The sequence below is a fragment of the Perna viridis genome, chromosome 2, assembly GCF_037379345.1.
Source record: "Perna viridis isolate PV_CMFRI_1.1 ecotype Kerala chromosome 2, ASM3737934v1, whole genome shotgun sequence".
Classification (NCBI taxonomy): Eukaryota; Metazoa; Mollusca; class Bivalvia; order Mytilida; family Mytilidae; genus Perna; species Perna viridis.
The window spans coordinates 47,284,155-47,311,762 of record NC_142446.1 but is presented as its reverse complement, the minus strand read 5'-3'; the positions used below and the strand labels follow the sequence as shown (position 1 = coordinate 47,311,762).

Sequence of the window (27,608 nt, the reverse complement as noted above, 5' to 3'; positions counted from 1 at the left end):
CAATAGTTAGTGGTTGTATTTCATAAACCAACTTAATTATATAATCATATTACTATTTAATATCTTGTCAATAAATACTTATAGACCAGATAAAAATTAACTTCAAACAAGACATTACAGCATAGTCCGTTCAAACATAATGCCACAAGTAGACTTGAACACACAGAAACATTCACAAACATGATTCAAATGGAAAAGGATGTGTGTATTGAATAAAAAAAATGGTTAGATATATCATCAATGTAGAACGAGAAAATGTTACTATTTTTTTTCTTAATTGAGAACAAAATGTTACAAAAATATCAAATGTTTGATTAGTTTTATGCTGAAATACAAATTAACAGTTCTTGATAAACTAAATTTATTTGATTCATTCAAAATGTTTAAGCCTTTGTCAAGATTTTTTTTCCTATAATATAATAAGTTAAACACAAAAATTTCATTTTAACTGAAAGTCTCCTTCACTGTTGCATTAGCAGTCCTGATTTAATTGGGGCCAATTAAAACTGATAGAATTGGAAGTAAATATACAGCAAAAAAAGTATTGGTATGATTAAATCAGGATTAAACAAAGCAGAATTTTACTTCAAAGTAGAAATAAATCAGGTTTGTATTGGTGAATCATTATAATCATTTCAACATATTTACGACAACCTTGAGATGATTTTACAACTTGATTGTCAAACTACAGAAAAATATTTACTTTCAAATAATACTTATTTACCAATAAAAAAAAATCCTACACTTTAAAAACCATCTGTATTCTATATCATGGCCAGGGTCGAAATAAGCATTCACCTACCGGCCTGCGGCAAGTAAATTTTATGACTGGCATATCAAAGTCAAACAATGCCTGCATGCTGGCAGTTTAATTTTGCCTGCTTGACCAGTTGGACAAATTTCTTATTCCTATCCCTTATAGGTAGCTAATACTAATCTATTAAGATAAAAATGCACACAGTTAATGTGACTTCCAAAATTACAGCCTTTAATCTGTATTTGGTTCAATAACTATTGGATAGTCTAGAATATCTATTGAACAGAATTGAAAATCATAATCATACATGAAAATTGAATAAAATATCAGAGCTCAGTTAATTAACATCATTTTAGTACAAAAGCAGAATCTTACAAACACAAGAATGAACTGCATAACTTCAACTGTCAGATGTTTAGGTAAATATAGTTCAATATTATTAGATAACACCTTTCGATGTTCATTCCTCTATTTTACCAATGAACGTTTGAGGCTGCATTCAGTAAAAGATCTATGTCTTTCAGATTCCATTTTAACTTCAGTAGTTCTTAACTTCAAGGGTGTAGCACTATCTTGCCTCAAAATTTGTATCACTTGGCCTGTTCAAGCCCAAAAGTAACTTACTGCCTTCATTTTGGCAAGATAGAAGTAATTAAAAATTGTAAATTGTAACAAAGAGTTAATTGTGTCAGTCTCTGTATTTGTTCTTTTTGTGTTTGTGACGATGTCTTGATGGACTCCTTGACGATGACCTTCTTCTTGGAGTTCGTGACCTTGATCTGGACTTCCTTGACCTCTTAGGACTGAAAAATATCAAATTACTCACATATTAGTGTTCTTGTTTAAAAATTTAAAAAGACTGTATGTATTGTTCTATATATATGTACAAAGATGCAAGATACTTTCATTAAAATGTTATGCTAGTTATTCACTCATAATAGATTCTATTTTTTTGCCACCTGCAACAATACATACAAGAAAACTTTCATATATAAAAAAAAAAAAAAAAAAAAGAAAAATAAAAAAAAAAAAAAAAAAAAAAAAAAAAAAAAAAAAAAAAGCCATTATTTTTGCAAAACCAGCATTGCACATGTAAAATACCTTTTTGACTTCTTTGAGCGTTTTGGACTGTCAGGAATATGTCTAAATGCAGGAGACATTGATCTGGATCTATGTCTTTTCCTTCCCTCTCTTGGGGAGTCTGTAGTTTCCTGTACAAAGAATAAAACATTAAGATCTTTAGTCTAACGTCATTTTCCAATTAAGCTATCAAATATCAATGTTACAACATATGAATATAAAATTTATAATGCTCCACAGGGCACAGCTAGATATGACTGGACAGTTCAAACCCTGAACAGTTGAGTCAAGAATGAACACTGCATAAGAATTTAATATATCTTTGCATTTGTATTTTATAAAAAATATTGATCCTTAACCTGCAAGTGATAGTAATTAAACTTAAAAAACTAACCCTCTATCCTATTTAAGTATAAATATTCTAAACATCATTTGATCAAGTTACCTTCTGCAAAAGTTTTTTCCTGTAATGTTCAACCTGCTGTGTTAATGACAAATGGGATTTCCGTGACCTTTTCCCCATTTCAAGTTCATCCTGGTACTTCATTACTTTCACCTATAAATGATTAAAAACAAAAAGATTTAACTGATAGCCCAGACATAATTACCTACAAGTATAAGAAAACTTATGATTAGTGTTGTAAATATGTCAAAATTTTCAATAGTCAAGAAATAATAATTAATCAATTGTCAGACAGAAGTAGGTACAATTTAACGTAACTTCTTTGTTACTATTACATCTCCTCTTAGTATCATGGTCATAAGATTTAGAGAAGAAATGCTGCTATTGCCAACCACATTTATAAGATAAATACAATAGTTGGGATTTTTTCCATGAACTTACAACATTTAAGTGAACAGTTTGTACTTGGAAGTTAAATGATCCAATCAAAAATATTGGCAAGGAGGGCTAGTCTAGACCCTTGCCAGTCACTTTTAACATTAACTATGTTTTATTTTCAACTTGTTCAATTACACAATGAGGAGCCATATTCGATTACTACCTCAATTTCTCTGAGTTTAGCCCTCCTCTCTTCTGTCATTTCATGTTTCCTGAAATCTAAACTGCTATTAAAGGATGACTCCTCATCAGAGTTAACTTGGGACTCATCACCTTCTTCTAATGGCCTAAAAAACAAATTCATATTGAAATAATAACATTTCACAATTGATATCAGTCAAGAATGTGAACATATCACCATTACAGTGACTATTTACCAAGAAAAATCTCTTAATCATGTTGTTTGTGCATTTTACTAAGCTACAAATCATCATATATGTTTGTATGTTCAGTGAAAGATGGAATATAAAATGTACACTTTCAATGGCAGATGTGTAATTGGTGCAGTACTTTTATTCTATGAAGTGAGTCAAATTTATCTGCAATGATTAGCAATATTGATTTATAAAACCATTTTGTTTATTTGCTTTCTACATCATAAGCTTCTTAATTAACATACAATGTTAATAATAACTGAGTAAGGAAAAGAAAATGTACTGACAAAATATATTTTTGTGTAAATTGTTTTGGTTGTATTTTATCATAATTGGTAACAATCATAATATACTCTATGTATAAAAAATAAAAATATGAGTAAAAAACTCACTGTCCATCAATGTCTTCATCCATTTCTTCTTCTTGTTTTTCATCATTTTCTTGTTCTAATAAGTCCCATTTTGATGTAGTCATGGCTAAAATGTGCAATAAAATATATAAATTCCAGATATTCTTCAGATAAAAACAAGGCAATTCCACCAAAAACTCAAGTTATGACAGTTTTTATTCTTACATTTATGTTTGTTAACTGTAGACAAATATACAAATGTTGTCAGCACACCTACCTTTATCATAAACATGATTATGGGTATTAAATTAAAATTCAACTTGAATACAAGGCTTACCCAAAGGTACAGTTGGAAGTTGATAACAGAGAACAACCAAATTACTCACAATGTATGCTCCATCTATATGGAGCCACAGAACAAATTTGAAAACAATCTACCCATTGGGAGCCGAACAGAATGACAAATGGACAAGGTGATTTCAATATACCATCCATTCATTGAGCGGGGGTATAATTGAGATATCAATACAATATACACATGTAAAATAAAATTTTGAAATTATCTGTGTCTAAAGTTAAAATACTGAATGTATCACATTGTAAGTTAAAGACTGCATATCAGGCTGAGCTGAGTTATCAAGACTACATTGTGCCAGAAAATTATTTAAAAGCTGATATAAACAGTTATTTTTTGACAAAGATGAATCTAGTCTAACTTCAAAAACTAAGCTTTAGACTTGAAAACATAAGTATCTGGGATTATTGTGTGTAACTTTGCCAAAAATTTCTTAAACTTGACACATAAACTGTATACTGACAATTTTACACAATGTCCAAAACCTAGCACTGGTCTACCAGTTTTATAGATTTAGCAGATTAAAGGAAAACTTGCAAGGAATAATTCAGATTAAGACCAATATTTCCGATATGGGCAACCAGATGTTACATTCAGCATTTAGTCTACTACAAATATATATATTGTTGTAAAAAAATGCTTTGAATTGTACTTGGGGAAGACAAAGAATCATTATAATTCATACCCTGAGCCTCCAATTCAGTTTCATCAACTGCTTCCCACTTTGACTTCACAAACTTAGCAGCTGGAGGTGTTTGTGGTCTAGTCGGTGATACAGATTCTATTGGCTTCCCATCTAAATCTTCTCCCACTGTAATTATAAAGATTTAATTTACAACTGATAAGCAGACAGAATAACATATTAAATAAAGTACATCTACAAAAATGGTAAGCAAGCTTACATAAAAAAAAACACATTCCATGATTTAAATTACGTTAAACACTTCAGTTATCTGTCATTAATTTTTTTTCATTTGAAGCCTGACCATTATTAACAACCCTTTAAAGTGAATTATCTCCTTTTACAAGCATTTTTATTATTATCTCCCTTCACATCCATCTGTAAATATAAGGTGCCATACTTTCCTATAAAACTTCATCAAAATTCATTGAGAGGTTTAGGAGAGATATGTAGACAGACAGTCGTGCATATAGGGTGATTCCTATATACCCCTTCAAGATATTAACTTTCTGACTACAATTTCAAAATCAAAATAATTTCGTATTATTATTGTATCATCTATACTAGTGTATAAGTCGATACCCCTTTCTCAGCCCAAAAATTCTGGAATCTAGCCTTGACCCACTTACAAGTCGGACTGAATTTTTATAGGTACAACAATCAGTGAAATTGTAAGAAAGGGCACAATTTTTGGTGGAAAATGTGAAGAATGATCTTGTCTTTGTTGTTTTTGTTTTAAGCTGCGGAAGTTTTTACATCCAGGGCGTACGTTGTGTCCGATCAACATAAACATGTATATGGTTGGTTTTTTTTTTAAATCAAAGTGCTCTGTACATATTTGAAATGATTTAGATAATAAATATAACAAGCCATTTGAGTTGTCATCATCAATGTTTACCGGTGACCCAAGCAAGTGTGATAATTTGTTTATACAACTAATGACCAGATTAGAATAAGTGAAAACTAAGAACTGTGAAGAACAATTTTATAACGGAAACTTGGACACCTATTGAGATCACAGGATTTTAATAAATAAATTACCCATTAAGTTTGCTCATTAATATTGTAACACCTTTTTACCTGGTAATCATCCATCAAGACGGTTCTCTTTGACATATACACCATACCTATTATCGTTACATTGTTATGAAATTACCAATAATGATAATTTTAACGTCTTTTTATTACAATTCAAAATTAAATTTCAATTATTTCTTAGCATTGCAAATATTACTTGTAAACTACAGTACTTCGCTTAGGCATGTTTCATGTCATCTTTTTGGTATTCAGATATATTCAACAACTATGTGACATGCAAGTGAAAATAACAAACACGAGAAGCTATACAAGAAATACAAATTTTATTTAAAGATAGTTTAGCTGTAAGGCATATTAAAAATAAAACTGCAAATATTCATTTATTTCATCACTTTATAAGCATACACAACAATAACAAATATGACATATAGGTCGACTTTTACAATGCACAAGTACGGCGCCGATCTGACTGTTAAAGGTAGGTGTCAATTTTCGTGTCAATACCTTGATTCTCCCACTTGCTCCGACTAGAATTTTAAAGATCTTCCTATAAGTCGGAACCCCTCTTAGCAACTCAAAATTTACTCCCAAAAAATCAGACTTATACGCGAGTATATACGGTAGTTGAAAACTGATCAAATTTTCATATAGTTTGTCATCATTACACAATGAATTTGTCAAGTACATGAAATTTGAATGAATTAAAGAACCTTAGTGAGCATGCTCACATACCCCACGCATCCCAATGTTGGATATTTCAAGTAAATTTGTTCATAAGAGAAATACATGAAAGGACCCCAATAAAAAAAAGAATAAGAGTGGTTTTTGAGGCTTTAGACCTTTATCTTCAAACTAAATTCTGTTACTCAGAATGGTAGTTTCAAACTCCAGACTGTGATTTCTTTGAGTTTCAGTTAATCCAAAGTAAATATTATCGTAGCGGAACAAGACATACACTTGACCTGTAAATTATTATGGTGAACTTATTACCAAAAATCATGTCATAATCTGCAAGCCTTTAGAAAAAAAAGCCCCAAAACATGGTTGTTCCAGTGAATTTAGCTAAGTTCGAGGCCCATAATTTCTGCAAAAATCATCGGAGCGGAACCAACTACAAACTTGTCCTGTAACTTATCATGGTGAATTTATATACTACAAAATCGTGTCCATATCTGCAAGCATTTAGAAAAAATGATTTTTTTTTTAAGTTTAAAAGCCCTTAATTTCCGGTTAAAATCATCAGAGCCAAACGAAACATAAACTTGACCTGTAACTTATCATGGTGAACTTATATACCAAAAATCATGTCAATATCATCAAGTGTTTAGAAAAAAATTTCGGAAAACTGAAGATGGACTGACAGGTCAAAAACATCATACCCTTCAGAACTTCACTGCATGGGATATAATAACATATAAACATATAAACTGGAAGCCCTGTCATTAAATATATGTAGGACAAGTAATAAATTCAAGACTCAGTTACTTGTAAATATTTTTCCAGTATCTCGATATCATAATTTCATTTTGTTAGCACTTACTAGGAGTACCATCAACATCTCCACCTAAGGGGTCACCATCTAAATCCTCCAATGGTTTGCCATCTAATGATTCATCCTTTATTTTATTATCATCTAGAGGGGCGCCATCTAAATCTTCAGTATCAGAGTCAGCTGCTTCTACTAAAGCCTTTAAGAAATAGATAAAAAGTTAAATTTGTATACATGTATATGATGCTATTTAGTTTGTTTGTACATTTATGAGAGTGTAGGATTAGAACTATTACAAGCAAAATTAAGTCTTGAAAAAAAATAAAGAGGACCAAAAACTATGAACTGCAATAAATTTGGAAGTTACCAACTATCTCAGAAAACTATTGGTCATTAAAGAACATGATAAATCCGATTTTGTGTTTGGAATCCCTAGTTATCATTTGACATGATGTCAGACAGCCTGACATTCAGTGACAGCATGATACGATAATACCCTTACAGAAATGATGGTGTATAAAAATGATTTTTTTTTCATTTAAGTTCTGTATATAGGATGATTTTGTGTAATAGGAATGAAAATAATCCCAATGTTTTGTTTAAAATTGATGACAGTTTTTATTTGATGACAAGGAAATTACACTTAGCAAAGTAAGAACATTGTAATTTGGCATATTACAGAAATCTGGCCAAAATATGTTTATAACTACATAAAGTTTGAGTTGGTGATGGTTTATTACCAACAATAACTTTAGTTTAAATTTGAGAAATCCAAGGTTATTTACATTGATTATACAGGAGAAAATTTTGTATTATTAAAAGGGTTCAAGAAACCCAGAGTTTTCAGGTGACTGATGTTTATACATATTTGTATCATTAAGCGAGACTGTTACCTTTGTGTTTGGTACCAGACCAAGGAATATATTCTGTAAGTTGATAAGATAATCATTTGGATACACTGCCCAATCCTCCCAAGCTTTAAAACACCCCATCACCTTTTGCTGGAAAAGACAAAATGATACATTAACATTTTCCTACATTTTTGATACACATAAAATAATAGGACTAAATCAACACTGGACAGTTTTTCATTCATGAATTTAATCAAAACTAGAAATACTGATACTAAGCTCACAAAGAGGATACCCCAGCTTCAAATTTGAGTTGAATGTTAATTTAAAAACCCTTAAGTAGGATTATCTCCCTTTTGAGTCTACTGACAGTAATTATATTCCTGTACATCTACATCTAATATAACCTTCCTAACAATTTTCATCAAAATCCCTTTAGCATGTAAGTAGGAGTTACACTTATGTTTTGTTGGTTTGTTTGTTGGGGTTTAACGTCTGAGCAGCAATATTTCAGCTCTATTCAGACGATGAACATGAAATTGATGATAAAATGAACAAGAAATGTGGTTTTAACATGTGAAATCTTTTCCTTTTGATTCCCCCATAATAATTATACTCTTTCATGCACATCTATATATGATGCCCGATCTTCCTTTAAATTTTCATCAAATTACTTGCAGCTGTTTATGATGAATTGTGCTAACAAGGTATTACATGTAAAACCACAAGTTGGGTTATCTCCCTTTTATATCATATAAATTCAAGCACATGTACATATGATGCTAAACCTTCCCATAAAATTTCATCTGAATCTTTTGAGCCATTTAGGAGGAGTTATGCTTGCAAAAATATGGACAGACTGACAGACAGGATGATTTCTATATACCCAAAACTTCAGTAAGTTTTAAAAAAAGGGTGTCAATGACATCAAAGTATTGTAACTGTTGCTTAAGTTCTCATGGGTAATAAGTAAAGTGTGGTTCTATGAAATACATAATTATAATATATTAATTTTATTTCAGTGTTCTGACTCCCAGCACCTTAATTGTGGTAGCCTTCTATATATATTTGATTTTATCCTAATCGATTTTGCCAACTCATTGCACAAATGTTTACCTTAAACTGTTCAGCTTTCAACCTTCCATCAATACTAATGTAAGTCTCATGGATATCTTTAAATATGTCTCGCAGCTTCGATTGAAAACTAGAAAAACAAATGTTTTATGAAAAAGACAGAACTGATTTAAAAAAAACTAACTTGTAAATCAATTTCAATAAATTTAGTTTAAAAAAGAAACTTATGTGCACTATCTATCTATCTATCTATCTAACAAGAAAAAGTCAGATTGCATTTTTTAAAAGAACGAGCATTTCCTTATTAAAAGACAATAAAAAGCCATAATTTGCAATAAAGGAAGTAAATAAGCAGTTAAAATTGTAATGGTAAATATAGGTACCAAGCTTTCACCACTGGTGACACAGGTAAAAATCATCCTATTTATAATCCATTATTTAAAAGTCAGCATAATTACATACACACATTTGAAACTTAGACTTAATTTCATACGTACCATTTTCTAAAAAATGAGGCATTAGGTACTTTAGCACTACTGTTGAATAAAATGTCAGACACTAAGAATAATCTTGCAATCTGAAAAGTAAAACACTTCACTAGTTCATGATTTTTTTTAAGTTTCTTTTTCCATTTAATAAGTCAAAACAGTTTCAATTTGAGTTTAATTTTCTGTAAACAATTTACCATTTAACTACCTGTAAAAGAATTTTATAACCCATTCTTTAGGTGATGAAGAAAAGCACTCATACAACAGTTCTTTTCTTGAGATGCTAAAAGACTGATATAAACATTAAAGACTTTATTTTAAAAATAGCGATAAAAAAAACATCCAAAAGCATTACATCCCATTAATTAATAAAATCAATAGAAAAGAACTTTCAAAAAAAGTTTCAGTACATACACATAGCTTTACAAATACCAGACATGTCACATGTCTTACAATCAAACATTTAATTTTTTCCCACTATATTCATTAAAAAAAAACAACAAATACTGTGAAAGTACTTTAATTCATGGATACCAATTTTCGTAGATTAGGAATGAAACACAAGTTCATGGATTCAGTATACACACCAAAGAGACTGCTTTTCATTGAGAATCAAATTCATGGTTTGACCTACCCATGAAAACCACGAAAATTGGTACCCCACAAAAAAATAGTATTTTCACAGTATACGAAATATTTCATATATCATTCTACAGCTGCAATTATTGTAACTTGACAAGAGACACCTGAAGTGTAGAAATGTGGTGCTTGCAACTTGACAATAGATACCTGAAGTGTAGAAATGTGGTGCTTGTAACTTGACAAGAGACACCTGAAATGATGATATGCAAACAAACCTTTTTAGGAATAGGTGTCTGTAGTATTGACAACGATTCTGTAATACATTCTACAATCTCTTCACCAGCTTCAGCATGATCTAGGCACCATACCATAGCATCACCTATCTTAGGTCTTTCTGGTGTAAGGTCTCTCAACATGTCCTCTAATCTATCTCTTTGACTACATAATGATAATTTTCATTTTACCATATTTACATTACAGTTACTTCAGCATTCAAGACATGCATATAGGCAGAGTTAGAAATAGTAGCCTGCCCCCAGCCCGAGACTGGCTATTTTTTGGCAGGGCTGGCTAATTTTAGCATAAATTTAAATAGCCATATAGTAAATATATTGCAAAATTGTATTCAGGACGGGCAAGAATTAAAGTGAGTTTCCTACCCTGATGTAGATAGTTTTAAACTACACACAGGGGCTGCTCTGGCTTCCAAAATTCTATCTCCAGAAAAATCGTCAGCTGCCATTTTTTGTTGCCAATTTTCAGAAATTAGAGCCAAAGGGTGCCAAAAACAATTATACTTTTTTATTTTTTTTTAAATATGACACTATTAAGTCCCCTGATGAATTATCAAAAAACCTCTCCATTTATGACATACATTACCCAATATTCACTCTTGATGCATGTCCAAAGCAGGTTTTTAGCTCTAGTCTGTCACTTTCATACACATAAAATAATAAAGTACTACTCCAGAAACAGGTATTTTACTTCTATCAAGGACTTTATATTACTATTCTCATATAGTCCCTGATTTTAAAACATTTTTGTTCACCTTCGTGCTTAATGGTCTAATTTATCTTACAATATAATTTGATTTTTTTTTACATTTTTAAAAAACTTCATCTTTTTTCTTTTCAAGTGATAAAATTTCTAGCAAACTACATTTTGTAGACATTAATTGTATCCCTGTTTAATTATCTTGATATCTGAATAGCATTTCTTTAATTAGATTTTGGGAATCCCCATTCTATTCGTTTACGATTTTCCCGCCAAAAAGTCACATGGCAAAGTGTAAACAAATGTCATCCATTTTCCTTTATCAATTCTTTCATTTCGAAGTGTTTAGACACTTCCTGCTGGGATAATCATTTTTAATTGGCTTTAATTTATTCTGTTATTAGGTAAGTCTGTTTCTGAATGTATTACATGGTTAAACAGGGTTGTGAAACTTGTATGTAGCCACATGCACATGGCCTTTATTGTGTTTACCTGTGACCTGATAAGAGTTTTGATTGGCTCAATAATATTTACATTTGATTGACATGTCCCATGAGGATATAGTCTGGTCTAACTACCTTTAATTGCCTTCAGTCGTAAATTGGTCATGGTCAATTAACTCTGACCAGGGGTCAACACATTTGTATAATTAGAGAGAATATCCATTGCTGATAGACTTTCTGTCAATTTTAATATACAATCCCCAGGCGCAAAGAAAATCGCTAACTGGCTATTTCTGTCGCCAGATAAAATAAAAAATTGCAAATTGCGACACTGGCGAAGCCCAGCGCGACCTCTGACACATATATGCATAGTATATAAGCTATAACCACATGAACAAAAAAATAGGAACATAAAATTTACATCAAAGAAAAATACAGAATTTCTATTGGCCAATCAGCTTGTGTTATTTAGGTCTATTCTTTACATTCCCTGCCCTCTACTACACAATGATTGGATTATCAACAAAACTGCCAGGTAATGGGAGATTAATGTATGGTTTTCTTCAAAATACAGATCAGTTTGGCTGGTTTTTCGCACCATGAATCACTTCTACAATTGGTACTGACTAAAATTTACATAGATTAGTAGTTAAATGATTTACCTATCTGTCAGTGATCCTTTCTTCGGTCCTACTGGCTCCTTAGATGGGGTCTCAAAGTTAGCATCCTTTATCAGATGTTCTGGCATCCCCTGTGTATAGACATTCTTTATTGGTGGTCTCCATGTTGAACCACCTTTGAACATTTTGAATTCCTCTGTTCTCCAATTGTACGGTGTGTCTCCCTGAGAATGATAAGCAACAATTTATGTCTAATCAACACTTGAATGCATGTCATAAATTAGTGGACCAAATACTTGAATTTAATATTATTTCATTACAGGTTTATTATTGTCAATTTTGAAATTACTGTGTGTTATGGACAGAAAATCACCATTACTAAGCTGGAATTCATCATTATTTTTTGGTAAAACCCAGAGAATCACCTTTAGACCATAATAAATATTTTAACATGCAAGTTTCTTTATCAATATAATTTCAATCCAACTGCATTAGTTCAATAATAAAACATCCCAATAATTTCCAAATTTACAGTATATGCAGAGATGAAAAAATCAGACAACATGTAAACAAACTAGAAAAACTCTGAGCAAAGCTCACTAAAAGATACCCCTTCCCCACCGAAGCAATTACATGTATATGGTCAAAATATAAACAAGTCATTAAAAGAGAAGTACATGATTCTCCCATCTGAAATATAATCCCACAATGGGGTATACAAATGTACATGTAAAAGATTTTGTCATATTATAAAGTGTACGACTGAATCAAAGCGCTGTTAGCACTGGGTTTTTTTTATATTCTCGTTGAAATTGTAGTATGAACAAAATTTCAAAGATTACATGATGCAAAATTAAACTATAATCATACATTTACACTTCCCATATTATTTAGAACTGATTTTCCTAATATGTATAAACTGAATATCAATCAATACTATTTATCTGTAATCGACAGTTTAACAGTATCCAACTTCACAAGCATTTACAAATTTTGTCCATTTTACCTTTTTCCTAATTTTTAAAACCTGTCCATAAGTTAATTTGGAATCACATTAAAAACTATTTCAACACAGTATTATCCTACACTATAATTATATACTCAAATGGAACCAATTTCAGCTTTAGAAAAAAACTTCCTTCATCAATACAAGATTTTCAAAACTAGACACTTTTTATAAATTTGAATTTTCCTGCCAACTATACTAGGTAAAAATCACTGCGTTTCACTTCATGTTTAGAAATCATAAAATATAAAAGAACGGATGGAGATTTTGACTTATAATTGTGTTAAATGGAACATGCTTAGCTTAGTTAATGCTTCTTGACACATTACTGCAAGAACTCCATTCCCTAAATGCAAGTTTATTACTCATTTTTCAAAGCCAAATATGAGCCCCTCAAATCTTCAGTTTACTTGAAGACTAGATCTTCATTTTATTTGCAGAAATAATAGAATACAATTGAGCTAAATAATTAACAGGAACATATTCAAGGGTTCTATAAGATGTGTTGAATGATATGAAAGGAATTACATTTAGTCTTTACTTTTGTGTAGCATCCCAAAACAGTAGGGAAGTTCTCAACATGAACCGGTGAAATAGGGTATTTTGATCCTAAATGAGCAAAATTTTTAATTAAGAGCTGAGCTTTAAGTGCATGATACACCCATTGCCCTTTTATCATGTCCTAATACTTTTAATGAACTTATATGATCAACTAGAAAAATTTGGCACTATCAAGGCTACCTCAAGTTTAACAAAGTCTGTTGTCTTGATTTTCACCCATACATTTTTATCTTGTTCAAAACACTTTTCTGACAAGGTTACCAAGCACCTTTTTATATTTATTAATCGATCATCATAACAAATGGTCTGTTTTCAATGATTTTTCAACAAACAAATTTCCTTGGCCATTTCCGCCTTTTTTTAAGTATAAAAATTCATAACATGGAAACGAAAAATCTGAAATTTATAAAAATGGAAAGGGATCTTATGTCATACATATAAACAATTCACCAAAGTTTCATAAAAGTTGATGACAGTGTTTTTGAGTTATTGTCCGAAAACTTGAAAATCCCCCTTTTTAAGTATAAAAAATTCATAATATGGAAATGAAAAATCTTAAATTTATAAAAATCGAAAGGGAGCTTACGTCAATAGATATGAACAACTCACCAGTTTCATATAAGTTGGTGAAAATGTTTTAGAGTTATTGTCCAAAGTGTTGACAACAGACGGACAACAGTATACCATAATACAGCCCGTCTTAGAAGGGCGTATAAAAATGATCACTTGATTTCACCAGCAAAAAAAAAGGGGGTGTAATAAATTAATTCAACTACCGTAGATAATTAAACAAACCTGTAGAATTGAGAAAAGTTTCCATCTGTAATAAAGATGTGCTGGACTCTGGTTGTCGAACAGGAATCTAAAATTAAATATCTCAATCTAAACATGTGTTGTTTTTTTTAATATAATAGTTTTTGTCAATAACTAAAAAGGGAATAATTGAATAGAATATATATCTGATTGATTTTTTCCATAAGGTTGCCTTAAGATAAAAATATAAATAAATAAATTCTATCATGAAAAAAAAAAAACATTTGGATTCAATCAATACTTGTCAAAGATAAAATATCATACATAATCTTTCACATTCAATACAAAGTAAATGTGCAAAAGTTATGTTAAATACCAACACCACAGTTTGCTACAGGCTAAGTCAACAAAGTACCATTATCTTTACCAAGGATAATGGTGTCCCTTCTCCATAAAAAGCAAATAGTAAGCTAACTAGAATACAAACAGGGCATTCACAGGATTGTAATGGGTCTCTTAAATATGTAACCTGAATAAGGGCTCTTCCACTAAAACAGGATCGTAATGGGTCTCTTAAATATGTAACCTGAATAAGGACTCTTCCACTAAAACTGAGTAAAAGGGTACTGGGGAAGGCACTTTTTAAAGGGGACTGACTCATAGAAGCCATAAAAAGCCAGATCTACATATTTCATTCAAGTTGTCAAGAGTTCAGACTACAACCAAAAACTATATTCTAAAAAATGCTTTCCCCTTCCAATGTACCTCATTTGTTTTAAACAAAGTTTTATTTTTCTCTATTCACATTTATCAATATTGTATTATATTTACATTACAAAACCATTATGCCCTGACATGCAAAAATGTCATTCCAAGAAGTCTAAATTGAATATGAGTCATGTCCAATTTCTCGGATAGAGATTTAAAATGTACTTCACAAGAAATTAAAGTTACATGTATACAACAGGCCTGGGTTTTATATAAAAATTTCAAAAGAGATTTTCCTCAAATCCTTGAGTGATTCCTCAAATAATTTATTCCAAGGATCTGATAGGTTGAAATTTAAGTTAGGGAAGGATTTGAGGAAATTCTCAAATCTAGATTCTTCATGAAACCTAACCAAGAAATATTATGCGAATTAATTATTAATTTGCCTAAAAAGACTATTTCTTAAACTTCTTGCAAGACCATGATTTAAGTAGGAAAGTGAAATATAAATCTGAATAGTGATTTTGTATGGACTGCATGCTGCATGCAATTCAGCACTACATCCATACAAAAATACAATACCTACCTAAACATAGGATTATTAATTTCCCTGTTCATAATCATGGCTTCAAACATAGGTCCTTCTCTTACAACAAACTCTATCATTCGATGTATCACACACAATAAGTTTCTGAAAACAAACAGGCCAATCCAAAAATATGTCAGTGGGCAAAAGTTGCCCACAATGTTGTTCAGTTACCCACAAATATTTTAATAATATTATTCTCTTTATCTCTGTAAAATTACTTAAATATTAATTAGCACCATGAATTAGAAATAAAGACATGCGTGCATTCAGTAAAGTTCATCTTTTTGTGTTTGACCTTCATATTGGCAAGACTAATGTAAGTCCCAGCGGTAATGTGAATTTCAAATTTAGTGTTTTTCTACATTAAACTGCCAGGAACATGAATTAATTCATAAATTATAAGAAGATTCTTAGACTACAGTGTTTTAATCATAAATAAGGTAAAGGAATATAAAAAGAAAATTATACATTTTAGAATTCCTAATTTCAAGTAATATTACTTTCCTAAATTTTGGATTTGTATCAGAACATGAAAAGGACAAATCATTTACGCAGTTAATATCAAAATATATGTTCACTTCCCATCTTGTTGATTCTCTTATTTTTTTTCTATAGTGTTGAAATTCTAGTTATTCTTAGTAGAATCATCCTCATTTTCTTTTTATCAAAATTTAACTATGCAAAAAACTAGCCAAAAATGGTTGTGTAAAAATAGTGTATCAACAGAACAGATAGAAAGTTTCTGGTTTAAACAAAATAATACTTTTCTCCTTATATTTCATGGCTTATTAAAAAAAATTAAGAACTTTCTGTTAAAGTTTACAGGATATTTATGGACATACATTTTCTTCTGTAAGTTTTCTTCTCCAGATTCAAACAAGATGCATTTAGTAAATTTAGCAAGACAAGAAACAATTAAACATCTAAAACAAACATCAATGCATGTTTGGATAGTTGCAAAATATTTCACAACATCATAGGAATCAATTTTTGTAGATCAAGATTCAAAACCTGTAAAAAGTTAAGATTAACTTTGCTCATTATCATTAAAAGCATTCAATTAATGATACAAAACATAACAGAATGTCTTTTTTTCCTAATCTTAAATATATGGTCTTAATATAGATAATAATAAATTAAGCATTTCACTGTTTTCTTTTTCTTGTTGGAAATTATGGCAAATCAAATTACGGACACCATAAGAAACTTGTTGCTTAAGTACAAAATAACAGTAAAGCAGGAAAATACATTATCTTGAATATAGGCAGATCAAAGTTCTCACAATATACATGTAAATAAAATATATCAAAACTCATTAAATTAAAACAACCTTGATCTATTCATTCTGAACAAAGTTTAGCTGCCAAGAACCATTCAACAGAAGGAGCTTTGTAAAGTGCAGAAGTCTTTGATCTGCCTTTACAAATATGTATTTAACAAGAAATCAGATCTGAACCTAAATGTAGTTAATGTTAGAGATCAACTATGTCTCCGACACTAAATGAAAAGTTGTCAAGATATCTGTAATCTCTAGTTTCTCATAAAATTTTCTAAGTCATTGGTGTGAATATGAAATAATCTATAGAATACTTTTATATCTCTGGCTGTTGTTTAGTAAACCTTTTTCATTTGGAAGAAAACAGCAGACTAACTAATGGTTATTAAGGAATATTTCCATAGATGAAGCATATGAAACCAATTCTCCCATTTTCTCAGTAAGTGATGCAATATGCACACAACTTTTAACTACAGGGGCTGCAATTGAATTCCAACCAGCACTTTTTTGTCATTTAAAGATATATTCCTAACTGTCTACATTTTTCATGGGAGAAACCGTTTCTCTTTCAGCTGAGTTTTGATTTAAAATATTTCTCAACTCTCAATACTAAATTAATAAGGATTTTAACATGATAATAAAGCTCACAAGCAGAAAATCCAAATTTAACTATCTTGAGTGAAGAAATATTTTTCAAACTCTCATACCTCAAGCTGATTCTACAAAAAACCTTTTCATAATAGTGATTACTTCAAACTTTAAACATTAGCTATTTTTCTGTTCATTTCTGCACTCTTTCATACATAATCATTTTGCAATGCAATCTACCCTGATCTTCAAGCAGGGCATCAATTAACCTCCTTAAGAAATTGTGTAGAAGTCCTGTACAATCCACCATTACTCTTGGAATAGTTGTTTCCCTTTCTGTTCTTCTCAATTAGTTGGGTCTTTTCTCTTCATCCACTCCAAAAACAATTTGCCTATCTTAAACAACCCATCTTAACATAGAATTAAATATACCTTTCTGTTGGAATTACCACTTTCACAACTGCCTTGGCTAAAATCTGGAGAATCGCATTTGAAAAACCAAATAAGTTTGTTTAAGTATGGTTTCTCAGACTAAGCCTCTTACATTTCATTTTTCATCTCACATATTAACACCATTTTATATTTTATATTTAGACAACAAAAATGAAAATCTGATTTTTACAAAGAAATATGATAATGAAAAATGAAATTTACAGAGGAATGTAGCATGTTGTTGTAAAAAATAATTGAAATCTCATTTACTCAGTTTTTTTTTTCAAAGCTTGATCATAAAGATATTAGTTCAAAGATCTCTGAATAGCATGCAATGAAATACAACTCTTCATTTTTTTTTAAACTGATTTGCTTTGTTAGTTTACTGTATGAAAGTATTAAAAAAAACATCCAAAAATAAAAGAGGACACATAATTTTCCAAACACTTTTTCTATTGAAAAACTTTACATTAGTAAGTATTGTTACTGCATAGTCTAAAGATCAATTTAAGTTCAATTGTATGTCCATGCTGTCCTAACGTGTGTTGCTGATGTGCCTTAATTTTTGCTGCATTACCAAACAGCATTTCATATCTATACTTAAATGACTTTACTTATGAAAAACCTTAAAAAAAATATGCACTTTTGCTCTATTTACTCTCAACTAAAAACATGAACTATATATTCTTATTTTACCACATAAATTACCTTGTCCATATCCTCTTCTTTTTCTGGGGGTGGGATGTTGCCAAATCCCCTCCCTCGTCTATGTCGTCTGTCATGAGGTTGGGCATTAAAGGGTAACCCTGAGGGTGGGGGAGGCTGTGTCAGCTCAGCTAATGCTGGTGGGATGTATACTGGGTGTGGTGGTAAAGGCACTGACTTGCCCCACCCTAACTTCATTTCATAACCCATCACATCTTTTCCTATTATCATTTCATCAGGTTTAAAAATAGAAAGTACCATTTGCATGGTTATTTACAAATAATTAATAATCAATACACTTCTAATTCATCAGTTAGCTAAAGAATCGCTTGTAGAGTTTTTTTTTTTACTTAACCTTGTTTTAACAAAATAAAAAGATGTTTATTTATAGTTTGATGAGCAAAACTTAGTGAATACTAGCACTTAGACAGTACAAAACAAAGCAAAAATTCAATACATATAGCAGAACATTAATTATTTTACCTTTTTTCTATGAATAACACTTATCTATTCTGGGTTTGCATTTTAGTATATAAAGTATGTAATTCAAAAATTGAAGAGCATGGAAATAATTCTGGGTCTTCTCTTACCCTTTAAGGTGTCCATAGCCCGATCACCATCATTTCTGCTCATAAATGCCACAAAGCCACAGTTTCTGCCACGTCCCCGTTCTTCATCTGTCCTTGGCCACATAATTTTTACACTTGCAAGAGGTCCATAGCGTCCAAACAATTCACAAAGCTGTTGTTCAGACATCTGTACAAAAAGCAAATGCAGATCATTTTATACAGAGAGAATATATAATAGAACTTTACACAATATTACTTAATATTACTGCCTGACTTGCACATTGTATGATGTTGGTTACTATGATGATTATCTTTCATTAAACCATTCAATGATTTACAGTGTAAAGCTTTTTAAATTATCACAGAAATTATACTTTTGATATTTTTGTATACCTAATTTACATGAAATAGTCTGATGGTGTCAAAAAACATTCAATTCTATCCTATCCTGATTGAGGCCAGTTGGTTTTGTTTTAGAGAGATACCATAAATACTCAGTATATGAGTGCAATAAAATGTCTGAACACCGTCAAGCAAGTCTCCAATTAGCAAAAAAAGGAAGATTTCATTGATAAACATATCAGTACTAAAAACTTATTTCACTTTCTTTTTAAATGGTACCTTTGGGTTTAAGTTTTTCAGGTAGATGTTGGTAGTAGTTTCACTATAGGGATCTGCATAAGGGTCATCACCTATTGCCAAAAAAAAGGTAAGAATTACAATTCTAATAAAACAATCAATTTAAAGGATGGAACCATCTAACTATGATCACATGGGCTATGGATTCTGCAGCCCTTTTCACAAAAAAACGTAAGTGTAAAATTAGTCGTTAGTTATGATGTCATTATAGAGTTAAGTATTGTGACGTCACAATTTATGACTAATTTTACTGTTATGATTTTTTGTGAAAAGGGCCGCTGTTTATTAAAAAATAATCCATAACATTACAATCCTAAAACTTACTTCAAACTGAAAAAAAAAACATGACTGCATTTGGACAAGACAAACTCTGAGAATGAAAACATATTTTTTATATGTGATGCATAAGAACTAATATTTTACTGGAAATGCTAGTATTTTTACAAAAGTTTATTAAAAAGCTATATTGCAGTGACTGTCACATACAATATGGAGACAGACAAACATAATTTAATGAGGGCAACAAAAAAAAATTGGCTAAAGTTGGAAATAAACATATGGTAAAAAAGTAATAGAACATTAAATATCTGGATATGGAAAAGAGGAATTCTGTTTTTAAAAGGAAGACACTCGTGTTTGAATTGTGTAATTTAAAATAAAACATTGATTTAATATTGATTTAACATGCCCTTCCTGAAAAACCTACTGTCATCAAGTTGACCTACTTTTTTCTTCCAACCCTAATGGTTCAAATTTTGTAGTGTTCAATGACACTGCTTGTGGTTCTACAGCTTCCCCAGGGTCAGGAGGGATCTCTCCTCTCATTATCTTTTTTATTCTATGCCTCTCTTCTCTTTCTCTCTGTATTCTATAAATTAAAATAATTAATACATGTATTTACAGATTTTTTTCAAAACATGTGTATAATGCATATTTTAATGGTTTTTTTTTATCATTACTATTTCCTTACTAAAATAAAACATAAAAAAACTAATGGACATTAAAATAAGGATATTTAGTTATAAACACATATATTTTTTTACCAATTGATTGTATGTACACTTACTCTCTGTATATCTTTAATGTAAACAATTTTTTTTTTATATAAATATAGAATTTAGGGGGATTAACTTGTTATTATTGTCAGAAACAAACACTGGTACCACTCCATTAACTGTTTTCTGAAACACAAAGGACCTGAAATCTGATTGATTGATTGATTGATTGTTGGGGTTTAACGCCCAAGCAGCAATATTGCAGCTATATTCTGGCGACGAACGTGAAAGGGATGATAAAATGAACATGAAATGACCTGAAATCTGATAATAATTTACAAACCATATCCACAGCACTACTTACTGTTTTAACTCTTCTTTGAATTGCTCTAACTGACTTTTCTTTTTCTCATCCCTCTTTGGCTTCTTGGCAGAATATGACACAGAATTAGACTGAAAGAAAAATGTGCCAAAATATTAATATTATGAGGATTTTTTTAAAGAAAATACTTTTGAATCAGTATGAATGTGCATGGTCTATGTTCACATCATTTTTACATTAAAAAAAATAGAAGGAGGGAATTTCAAATCATGTGTTTTCTAATCACTATCATGGAAGTGCACCTACTGATCCCTGTTTCTAATGATGACTGAGTTGCATATTTGTTTTATGTGCTTGTTTCATGTAAAATAACTTTCTATCTTTTTTTATTATAAATTTGAAAACAAATGTGTTTTTTTTTCTTTTATCATGAATGTATTTAAAACTATTTGTACAAATCTGACCCCTACATTTTCTTCTTGTCTTGCTTGGTCTTTTTTGACTGACTGGAATGTTGCTGCTAACTCTGCCAATTTAGATGTGGGCTTATATATCTGTTTCTTTTTCTCTGGCTTTCCATCTGGTGTATGCTCTGAAATATAAGCATAGTAACATCATAATCCATATTTAAGTTCATATTAACAATATTAAATATCACATAGTAATTTGCCTAATACATTTTGTAATGTGGTTTTGTATGTGCAACCCTATCTATTCATTATAATGATTTGAGTATATTGAGGAAGTCCACCTTCCAATTGTGTTCAGTATGTTTCTTTGATCAGAGAAAGATTAGTATAATTCAAATGATGCCAATAAACTTAATGAAGATATATTTGCCTAGAAAAGAAAAATGTCTCATCTTTACATTATCTACCAGGGGAAATTTGTTGAGAATTTTTATTTTTTTATTTCATATTGGTAAATGTCGTGCAAAGAGATTACGTCAATATTTTTTCACGGGATTTTGATATCAAAACAGAATTGTACTGGCAAAAGTATGATAAATAACTATTTGCAAAGAAAGATTTGATAAATAAACCTCGACTAATAGCCAAAAAAAAAGCTTTATAGTGAAAAAGGATGAATTGACAGGGCTCGTTTTCCACTAACTGGTACAAGCCAACTTTCTTCTTCAAATTCGTCTGGTTCGCTAACTGAGATAAACCACAGGGCATGAACCAATAATGGAACACAAATATGTCATACTAACAAACCATTTAATGGAACCCATGGTTATTTTTTATTCAGCTCATTGAGACAATCATCTTCTAAAATGACTTACTTCCTGCTCCTGGGTTTACTGTTCCTCCTTTGACCCACATCTTTTGTTGTTTACCAGAATCTTGAAAAGATGCAACAAAATCTTCCAGGGCTTCTGCTGTTCTCTTCTCATCTTCCTATAAAATAATTATTGGGATAAAAGATAAATAACAGTAAATTAGGCAATTGTTGCAATGTTGTTTTTTTGTTTTTTTTTTAATGCAAATGCCACAACTGAAATGGCTATGATTTGAATGAAGCAGAACATTTGACCAAATTGACCAAATCATAAAAATAAATACATCCAATAACTCATTCATTAATAGCAAATTAAACTTGTTAAAAACTGTATGCTTATCAGACCTGTTTATGCTACTGAATGGTCAACAGTGTATTTGGTCGTATTTTATGAACATTATCCATAGAATCCTTCACAATCAATTTAGTGTAATTTGCAGTAAAAATATGTAAAAACTACCCAGAGAATCCACAAAAGTAAACATTCTGGCTTATGTTTCGTTTATTACTACACAAATATAGCAATGGAATTAGTCTATATCAAAATAAGCCAAATATTTGTTTGTACGAGATACATTATAAAGCATGAAATAACTGAAAACAATATTCTATTCACTATTGCATTGAGTCAAACTGACAAGTACTTCTAACTTTTGATACAATTTTCAGATTTTACCTATACAAGTCAATCATAACCAGTAAAAGTATCTTTTGTCACATTAGACAGTGTACTTTTAACACCTTGACTTAAAATGCATTTCTACAAATGACTGAAAGTATGAAAGTGTATGATTTCTAATCAACATATTATGATGGTAATAATTTGTTTACTTAACAAAACATAAAACAGACACACTAAAATTATCCTTACCTTTTTCTTTAGTTCCTCTTGTTCTCGTTTAGAAAGAGACTTTTTACCTATGTTCATTGTTCCAATTTCAAAGGCCTTTAATTTGCTTTCTGGAATTGCCTGTGGATTCAAAATTATAAATGTGTTAATTACTTACTACAAGAACTAGCCCTAGTCATAGAGTTATACTTGAATAATAATTTGAATTGTAGATCCCACTTAATCCATTATGATTTCTTGGTCAAAATATCCAGTCTTTTGATATAAATTGATTGAGAGTATCAATGATAATGTTCAAAACATGACAAATCAAGACTGAAACTTTATTGACACATACTGTAGCGGTCTCAACTTGTCTCAAGCTTCAGAAATGTTCTGTTGATATGGAGAATTTACTGTTCAGTTACGGAACAAGATGATCAAAATGAAACGCTTTCGGGTTTCTACCAAATTATTGAGAAAAATTTAACCCAAGTCTCAGAAACTGCATGACTATCTTGCATGTTTCGTAACAAAATATAAACAATAAAACATGAATTATCATAAGATGGAGTAAAAACTGTTTATTAATTATCAGTCTGTCAATTACCTTTTGGGTCCAAAAATTGGGAAATCAGGAAAAAATTTTCTCAAAAAATCAGGAGGTTATCAGGAATTTTTTTAACATAAAAAGTAATGTAATAATACAAATTCCATGAAAATGGCCACCTTCCATCCCTCTAAGTGAACGATTTCTAGAAATTTTGCAACTTGAGAAGCAACACTTTGATCAGTTTTGGTTTTCCACCAGGCATTTTTCAACTGTAAAATAACTTTTTTTAATCATGCAGAAAACACCAGTTATTACATTATTCTCCCCACAACAGGATGTCAAAAAGCTTGTTTCTAGTGAAAAGGAACAAGCAAATTTCAATTGAATATTTTGGTCAAAAACATATTTCGGTCTATAAGGTAATTTAAGTAAAAACCAAAAATATAACATTTCATGTCATGATCCATAAGTGTATAAAGTTTCATAAATATTAATTGGACTTTATGTCTTCATTGCAAAGATATAAAACAGACAGACAAAAACAGAAGGAAATCCCTACTATAGCTGCCTACATGATGTGACATTTATTTAAGAAAAGTCACAATTTGAATGTAAAACAGCAACCCAATGAATACACAATATCATTCTTCACAAAACACATTCAGTTTTACTTGTATGACACTATGAAATGTATTTGTTTGTTTGTGGTGCAAAGGTTCAAAATCAGGAGTTATCGGGAGTGTCCCTTGAAAATTCAGGAAAAATCAGGAATAATTAGGAAAATCTAAAGTTGCTTGACAGACTGCTGTATCCTGCCTCAAACGTTTGAAACAAAAAACTGATAAAAAATACTTGCTTTCAACCAAAAATTTAATAGATTCCGAAGATTTTTACAATTTATTTCTTGAACAGGCACCATTTTTGTTTAAATTGTTATCTGAAGAGATTTATCTCTGGTCAAAATACCGCTAAAAGATGGAGTACTGTCCCGATCATGAAAGATGTCTGAAAATGAGAGTGCGACTTCACTTCGCTTTTGGTGTCGTCTGAGGGAGAAGTGAGCAACCTCAGGGCGACTACTTTGATTAATTGTTCATTAAGAGTTGAAATGTTTGTTATTCAGTATTGTATGTAACTGTATAATATGTCAATGTCATTAAATTATCACATCAGATCACTTTCCATTTCTGTTGTTTGAGTTTTTATAATTATGTTATTGTCTAGTGCTTTAGTTTTTTAGTTCAGAGCCTATTTCTTTGTTTAGTTACAATTACATTTTGCCCATTTATCTTGAAAATATTTAGTGGGCCTTTAGGACCAGATGACATGTTTCCACCATCATCAGTATTTTCTAAAGGGGGGTTTAGAATCATGTCCAGCTGCCAAGTCAGTTTCTACAACAATTGCAGTTTGATTCTGATCCAACATTAATATTTTCTTTTGTTTGAAAAAGATAACTTCTTTTGTTATGGGTCAAGCTTAAAAAAATTCTTTGGTAGCATTTTCAATTTCAAATGGGATCACCAGTCCATACTTTTCTGATATTATTGAGTTATTTAAATTCTTTAAAAATACAATATTAATTGTTCTGTCTTTTAAAGGGGTAAATGATGAGGAATATGCAATCTCAACAAATCACAACAAAGTACCATTTCAGTCCCTGGTCCTCAAATCCCCTAAAAAACGTGTCAATCAAAACACCTGCATGTAGCTAATGAAGATTTGTTCATGCCGTTTCAAGTGCCACAAGTGGTGGACAACACTTCAACATCAATGATGGAAACTTAATGCGGACACATTAGTCACTCAACATACCATCTTAAAAAGAAATGCAACTATAGCACATGGTAATCCCTATCAGTATCATTAGCCATGGCCTGTGAAAAATAAATTTAACAGGTTCAATTGCAAGTGAATTAGTTGTAGGTTATACCAAATAGAAAATATTCCCTCTAGAAGCATTAAATATAACAAATATGACTTCGCATGTGTCAAGAGGGAACATGAAAATAACAATTCATTAAGTAATTTGTAATTTGGCAAGACCATGCACACACTGGGAAATGCCATGGATATATTTGCACGAAACTGTGTATGACGTTTTTGTGCTATAATATGGGGATGTATATTTTTCGTTCGTTGAAGTGTCGCTTAATGTGTATGATATTGCAAAACTCTAATACCTTAACCGATCCAGGAGTAATTTTGTCATTTTTAAGACCCCAAGGTAAACTTTTGTCCGCCATTTTGGTTCACGCACACTTCAAAACTAAAAGTTTAATCATTTACGGATGATAAAACATTCCGTGTTTGTTTTTTAAACTAGACGGGATTTTTTAAATGTGTAAAATACTCTCATTACAAATAATGACAACGTCCGATTGATACAGTTTTTTTAATATTTTTTTCTTAAGGGTAATTTCTTCATTTTTTTTATAGTAAATTTCTTGAATTCTAGAAAAAATGAAGATACAAACATGTAATAACAATTTTCAAAATGATATATATGTTAAAAATTTCGAGAACCGTGCGAGTTATTTGCATGATTTTGTTAATTTTTTAAAACTCGGTTGAGAATTTTTTTTCCAATGCAATGACAAATAAATGACTTTTTTTCAATTATCAATTTTCTCAAATTCCCTACAGTTTATCGACATTTTAAAAACATAATACATCGTTGTTTTTCCAAAAAACGATGGTACACCTAGATACAAATATATAGTTCTTGGTAGAGACTCCTTATACTTTGTATGAAATAATTCCAAATCATCTTCCAAATATACTGAAGAAGATGTTTATAAAATGCTGGAATTTTTAATCGACAACACATTTGTCCAGTGTGGTGGACGCGTTTTCCAACAAACGGTCGGCATTACAATGGGAACAAATTGTGTTCCTCTACTTGCTGACCTATTCCTTCACTCTGATGAGGCTAATTTTATAGCTGATCTGATCCGGAAGAAAGATTATCGTTTAGCTAGATCCTTTTATCTCAGTTTCCGCTATATAGATGACGTAGGGATTTGATATCTCGCATCTACCCCAAAGAACTTGAGATAAAGAATACTACAGACACTGTGAAGTCAGCCTCATATCTTTACCTACACTTAGAAATCGATGGTAAAGGAAAACTATTGACCAAACTTTACGACAAACATGATGACTCTTCATTCCAAATTGTCAACTTTCCTTTCATCTGTGGCAACATTCCTTCAGCACCTGCGTATGGAGTGTTCATATCACAACTCATACGTTATGCCAGAGCTTGCCGAGACTACGCAGACTTTTAGTATCGCGCTAGAATTCTAACAAATAGGCTTCTGGAGCAGAGTTATGTTGCTACAAGATTGAATTCATCATTACGAAAGTTTTATGGCCGTCATCATGAACTCTTGGATCGTTACGGTGTATCCATCTGCGCCATGAAAACAGATTTGTTCAACGTGTCATAGTTTTCCTTTCCTCTTTCGTCTACCCCGGACTTGACTTTTTATGAGCAACTCGGCGGGTGTTTCCTTTCCAATAATGTACGGGACAACCACTTGAAAGACGTGTTCCAATGATCTTTGACTACGCTCGCGGATGTTAGAGTGGTTCTTAATCCGGGGCAATAGTATTGGATGTATGACAACTTGCACAAGCAAGGACATGTGATATGTGTCATTTCTTGTTTGGATTTGTGTATTGTGTCATAACCATTTATTGTAAATGTATTTGAACGAATAAATATTTATTTGTATTTGTATTTATTTGCGACAAACGGGTTGAATACTACGAAAACTGAA

The 27,608-nt window shown here is 31.0% G+C and overlaps 1 protein-coding gene across 1 annotated transcript; it reads right to left on the bottom strand.

Annotated features, from left to right (window-relative positions):
- On the bottom strand, positions 1-26,098 carry LOC148625423 (U2 snRNP-associated SURP motif-containing protein-like). The gene is made up of 24 exons (XM_088568948.1): positions 26,007-26,098; positions 23,313-23,411; positions 22,446-22,560; positions 21,631-21,752; positions 21,203-21,291; positions 20,569-20,711; positions 19,826-19,896; positions 19,226-19,391; positions 18,639-18,856; positions 17,931-17,974; positions 15,632-15,736; positions 14,380-14,446; positions 12,060-12,241; positions 10,237-10,399; positions 9,389-9,468; positions 8,934-9,021; positions 7,860-7,967; positions 7,018-7,165; positions 4,443-4,568; positions 3,445-3,529; positions 2,842-2,965; positions 2,283-2,393; positions 1,859-1,968; positions 1-1,560 (listed from the first exon to the last, which is right to left on the bottom strand). The coding sequence occupies exons 1-24, from the start codon at positions 26,067-26,069 to the stop codon at positions 1,446-1,448; spliced, it is 2,742 nt and encodes a 913-aa protein (XP_088425074.1). The 5' UTR covers positions 26,070-26,098; the 3' UTR covers positions 1-1,445.
- Positions 26,099-27,608: the final 1,510 nt, after the last annotated feature.